This window comes from Gymnoscopelus braueri, assembly GCF_963280865.1.
Source record: "Gymnoscopelus braueri genome assembly, chromosome: 20".
NCBI lineage: Eukaryota > Metazoa > Chordata > Actinopteri > Myctophiformes > Myctophidae > Gymnoscopelus > Gymnoscopelus braueri.
In genome coordinates this window covers 12,644,716-12,650,486 of record NC_137622.1, presented here as the reverse complement: position 1 = coordinate 12,650,486, position 5,771 = coordinate 12,644,716, and the positions used below count along the sequence as shown (strand labels likewise).

The 5,771-nt window shown below is 44.0% G+C and overlaps 1 protein-coding gene across 1 annotated transcript; it reads left to right on the top strand.

Annotated features, from left to right (window-relative positions):
• The first annotated feature begins 223 nt into the window (after positions 1 to 223).
• gask1b (golgi associated kinase 1B) lies at positions 224 to 5,517 on the top strand. The gene is made up of 4 exons (XM_080416241.1): positions 224 to 1,279; positions 2,333 to 2,550; positions 2,785 to 3,011; positions 4,636 to 5,517. The coding sequence occupies exons 1-4, from the start codon at positions 331 to 333 to the stop codon at positions 4,841 to 4,843; spliced, it is 1,602 nt and encodes a 533-aa protein (XP_080272367.1). The 5' UTR covers positions 224 to 330; the 3' UTR covers positions 4,844 to 5,517.
• Positions 5,518 to 5,771: the final 254 nt, after the last annotated feature.

Sequence of the window (5,771 nt, the reverse complement as noted above, 5' to 3'; positions counted from 1 at the left end):
CTGGGCTCTGTAGAAATGTTCTTTAGAGCATATAGACCAAATCCACCTTTCCTCTCTCCTCCTGCCCAAGACAAACTCTCAATCTCTTCTCTTCTACAACACGGATCTCGTTGCATAGCTACTTTCATATTCCACCACTGGTACTAGGCTAGGAGCCGGAGGAGATGACTTTCGGAAGTTGCGCGCTCCTCCCCGGTCTGACTTTGGCGCAACAACAGAGATCCGCTCTGATAACCATGTTAACAATAACCCCGGTCTGACTTTGGCGCAACAACAGAGATCCGCTCTGATAACCATGTTAACAATAACCTGATAAAGTTGTAGTAGGTAATGGAGAAGAAGTCTCTCTTTCACTGGACATGTTGTTGGTGGTCTCTCCTCCTCGGACTGGTCGGCAGCAGCAGCTTTCGAAGGTGTCCTCCGTCGAGAAGGAATCTGATCGTCGCCGGGGTTTGTTTCGTCTACCTGTTTTTTGTGGTGTCACAGGTTGGATACAGACGGGTTGATAAGGACAATAAATACCGATTAAACAATGTATATAATAATCTGTATAATCTGGGTCTGACCGCAGCTCGGCCAGAAGACCCGCTGACCGGTGGAACTGGGAATAACGCTGGTATTAATGACATAGCAGCCCCGACACTGCAGTCCAACGTGGTGTACATAACACTGAGGTCTAATAAGCGTCTCAAGCCGGCTGTGATCCGGGGAACAGTCAAGCCCAAACTGCGGAGGAAAGCAAGAAGGAACAAAACAGACAATAACGACGCTTTTACGCACGTTAAAGCGAACGCTTTGGAGAGGATCGGGGACGGCGCGCAAAAAACGCGTGCGTTCGGATCCAAAACGTCTCGGAAAGAGAGCAGAGACATTGATTACAGATTGTTGCACAGTGTAACAGGTAGAGATGATGATCGGTCACAACATGACGTTAGTTCCATCAGAACGTACGGTCACAAGGCACCGCCGTGGTTCAGCGCGGAGGACGTGCGTCTCATGCGCTTCCTCGCCGACGCCAAGGTTTTGCGCATCAAAGAGGTCTCGTATAATAACAATAAGGGCTCTGAGTCTGATCCGTCTTCTTTCTTGTTGTTCGAAAGTGACACGAACGTTGTTGTTTCACCGACAAAACAAAGAGACAAAGTGTGCCAGTGGGAACAGTGTGGGGTCATAAAGAGACCCGTGGACACCAGCGAGGTGTTCGCCTTCCACCTGGACCGCGTGCTCGGTCTGAACAGGACGGTGCCGGCTGTGAGCAGGAGCTTCGCTTTGATACATGGTATATGATGCAAGCGATTTTATTCACTGCTTAAGTCCAGTGGTTCTCAAACTTTTTCATGTCAAGGACCCTCAAAATGATATGTATTCCAGGGACCCCCCCAGAAGCAAAGATTTGAGTTACAACTTAATGTTTGCTTTAAAAATAATATATAATCAAAGATTTGCAAACATTTTCACGATTTTTCAAAAATAGTAGATCTACAAGCTCATAGCGCTATGAGCTTGTATACCCAAATTATGGTTAAAGTGGTAAAAATGATTGTGACACTATGTTAACAAATTTAGCTGGGGACCCCCCATTTTAATATCTTGATTATTTCATCTACAGCACCTATTTCAATCAATCTTATATGTGAATTTTGTTCTGTTATACAGTCCGTTAATACTGTCTGGCTGTACTGCTGTGTCAATCAGATATTGATGTCTGTCTGTGGTGTTGCTGATGCTGTTGTTGAACTGAGCGTGATCACTGAGCTGTCCATAAACCGATTGATTGATTAAAGGTGACACTGAGGAATTAAATTGCCCCCCCCCCCCCAAAAAAAAAAATCCTCACCATTTACATTTTAGATTTTTTTCCCCCAGAGTGACTCACAATGAGACCGAGGGGATTGAAGCTTTTGAACAATAAGTGAGAATTGAACATCAAGGGCGCTCAGGTGTCACAGTGGTAAAGTATACAGCGGCGTCTGGGGGTTCGAATCCACCGCGGTGTATCTGGCTTTGTCGAGTGTCCACACGAACACATTTGGCCCATGTTTGAGGGAGGGAAGCCGAGTAGGGAGGGCGTGGGTGATATTTGTCACTGCACGTACTCCTACGTGCTGGGACGGTACCTGGCTGTCAGCAGGGAGTGTTGGGCGGGAGGAGTAGGATGAAGGCTCTATGTCCTCCCGGTAGGGGCTCCTCACTGGCAGGTGAGCCAGTGAGGATACAACAGCAGTGACACATACAGAAATCTGTGTGGGGAGCAATCAATTAGCATGAGAAAAGGGTGTATAAAAGAAAAAGAAGAAATGAACATCTGTCCATGTAATCCTTCTGTCTTTAGATGGCCAGCCGTGTGCTGTGGTGTCATGGGATCCATCTCTCTACCCAGGAGGCCTTGTGGCGGCCAGGTCGACTGTGGTTTTAACCTGGAAGGAGTACCAAAGCTCTCTGAAACAGAGATGTTGGCATAAAAACATCATGCCTAAATTGGACTCTGGCTGCTCCACCATTCACCACTATGAATGGAGCAAAGTGGCTGTGTTTGACTTCTTGCTGCAGGTACAATACTGTGGACAAAGATGAAACGTTTAGAACACAGGGCAATCCTCAGCAGTGTTCATTTAACTTTGAGAGTATACACATTTACTCAGATGGACCATAAAGTGTTAATTTAAATTAGCACAGAGTATGTTACTGTGTATACTTTGGATTCAATCCCAGATCTGTATAGGGCTGTGTTTTATTCAACCATCATACCATCAACAGACACCTGAAATGTAACTTTATGTTTAGATCTATAACCGTCTAGACCGGAGCTGTTGTGGCTTCAGGCCCCGGCAGGAGGACCTGTGTGTAGAGATGGGCCACCATGCCGAGTGTGTCAACAGAGACCACGTGCCACTGGCGAACATCATCCACAGGGCTGACGACCCCAGACACCTGGTCTTCACCAACAACAAGGGGTTCTTTGACCGCAACGAGGACAACCTGGACTTCAGAATCCTAGAGGGAATCAGAGAGTGAGTTGGAAGAGTGTGAGAAGTAAAAACTACTGAATTGAAGCCTGATTTATGCCAAAAGCTCCACGTTTCACAGTGCATCACAACGCAGCATGCATTGTGAGCTTGTACAGTAGATTGGCTATTTTCAGTATAAATTAAGCATTATGCAAGTGTAGAATCAGAAACATTCTATTGTATAAAGCTCATACAAGTTTAATTTGTAAAAACCCAGAATAAAAATATTAAATTGAAAGTTTTAACTTAGCAGGCCAGGCGCAGGTCTGATATGTATTTTGTCGCTGAACAAATTAAACACAATTAGCAATATTTTAAAATTGATTCTCTGACACACATTCTATGAAGCCTGTGTAGAAGTAAGTAAAAACCAAAAACTGAAATGAGTACAGATTAAACAGTATAATATGAAAAAAGGGCATAACATGAAAGTAGGTGACCATCACAGAGCCCCCTGTGAGTGTGTAACGAGGTATACTAGCTACTGTATGTGTCTGTCTCTCTCCATGCCTTGGGGAAATGCTTGACATTTCATCTGTCTTGTGATCAATAAATCTATCTGTCAGTCACACCGCAGGGACCAGGGTGGCGGGGCAGGCTCCGCTGTGCCTGGCAGGGACAGTTGTCCCATCTCCTCTTACCAGAGTTCCTCTGATCTTCCAATCACACAGCCCAACCTCCTCTGCTGTTCAGAGTTAGTCTGAGATCAGGTATCTTTACACTACGTCCACCTGGATGTCATCAGTGAGGGATTCTTGTTGTCATTAGTGAAAACCTTTTGAGATGTCGAGATGATAAGAAACGTTCACAATAATCAGTGATGATAATGGGAATGTCTCAGGGAATATGAGATTAAAATAGTAAAAAACAAAGACAAAAATGTTGTCAAACTTATTCGAAACTAAAATCAAATCTGATCTAAAGTCAGCTCAAACACGTGTGCCATAATGCCTTGAAGCTTTACCAGAGCATTATTCAGCTCCAGCTGCTTCTTTAACATATTGTTATTCGTTACTAGCCGGGCCAAACCCACACATACCCAACACTGCCTCTGGCAGGATAATTGGTCTCCTCACTCCCAATCTCGCTGGACTAGGGCTTGCTTTGGATACCTGATACCTGCAGCCATAGCCGACTCAAACAATATGCCACGCAACAGGTCTGAGTGTGTTCAGCTGTCTGTCATTGTACTGTTTCTTGTGTGCTGTTGTATGTACTGTACTGTGCTGTTGTCTGATATGTACAAAGCATTTCCCTTTGGAGACAATAAAGTATGAAATCTGAAGGAATCTTTGAAGGAAATAGGAAATCACTAGACCCGCAAGCCAGTTTCTAAACCCTTCGCTCAACTGGGTGGACATAATTCTCCATTGCGGAATCAAACCAATCAAACGGCCCTTCATATTGGGAAGGTGATATGATTTGTCTTTAAAGCAGTAGGCGTAGGTTTGTTATGGCCTTTCTCGCCGCTGTTCTAGAAACTGCATTGAATTTATATGTGACAAGAAGACGTATTGATACAGCAGGTGGAGATTTCCACTTGTCTGGGAACATGAGACTAGGAAGACACTGATCACCTGCTGTCTTTCTCCTCTGTCTGTCTGTCTCTCTGTCTGTCTCTCTTCAGGTTGCCGGAGCAGGCGGTGGGTGTGCTGAGGACCAGGAAGCTGAGGGAGAGACTCCTCCAGTCTCTGTTCATGGACCAGGTGTACTGGGAGAGCCAGGGAGGGAGGCGGGGCATCGACAAACTCATCGATGTCATAGAGAAGAGGGTCAACGTCCTCCATACCTACATCAACGCACATGGGATCAAAGTCATCCCAATGAACGCATGATTAGTTTAACGAGCCTTAACAAGGTTGACGAAGGTTAATGGACAAAAGATGGACTTACATGAATGGAATGGAATGCACTAAGTGTGTTAGATGTTTCTATGTTGACAACGACTGACAGGAATCCAGATGTTTGTGAAGTGAGTTGTAGCTTATAGGAAAAATAAAACACTCAGGTCTAGTGGACATGTTATACACTGAAAAAAAGAGTTATGTCCTTACATCATCATGTCTTAATATATTGCTTGTTTCTCTGAACAGGAAGAGATCGTGTCACTTGCCTCAAAACTCTTGAAACAGGATAGGTCACTGGGATCAAAATTACATAACTTACATACATATCTTTGAAACAACTTGATTTGCATGGGAATAAAGTTAAGATAGTTTGATATGATTTAAAGGAAATGGGAGATTAAGAAGCAAAACTGGTTTAAATTACTTACGTATGCAGATTTGATTGTTTTTCAGTATTTGATGTGTTTTTGAATGGGTAGGGATGTAAGAGTAGAGTTTGTATAAGGTCATTCAGAACCTGCTGTGAGGATCTCTTGCTTTCACTTTTACCGACTTCAATCAATTCAAATGTATTTATTTAATTTCATACGTTCCATTTTTTTTATCTTGAACATGTTTCAGCATCAGATGACAAATAAAATGCTTCTTTAATAACATCACAACACTGACTGAATACAGTGCCATTGTTTAGATATTCTTTCCATCAGGAAACTCAGACAAAGGGGTTGTTTGAGTTCATTCATTCATTCAGCACACTAGTCTGGGAGGTTATAGCTATAGTATGTTCATATAAAAAAAACTTGTCCATAGGGCTTGGCTTGGGAGCCGGAGGGTGGCTGGTTCAATTCCAGCATGGACCACAGTACGGAGTGAGGACTGGTAGCTGGAGAGGTACCAGTTCACTTCCTGGGCACTG

Bases quoted from the DNA above. Each gene is read 5' to 3' on its own strand.
- gask1b (XM_080416241.1), top strand. From the start codon at position 331: ATGGAGAAGAAGTCTCTCTTTCACTGGACATGTTGTTGGTGGTCTCTC. The intron at 1,280-2,332 runs GTATATGATGCA...TTCTGTCTTTAG, and splicing joins GAGCTTCGCTTTGATACATG to ATGGCCAGCCGTGTGCTGTG. The intron at 3,012-4,635 runs GTGAGTTGGAAG...GTCTCTCTTCAG, and splicing joins ATCCTAGAGGGAATCAGAGA to GTTGCCGGAGCAGGCGGTGG.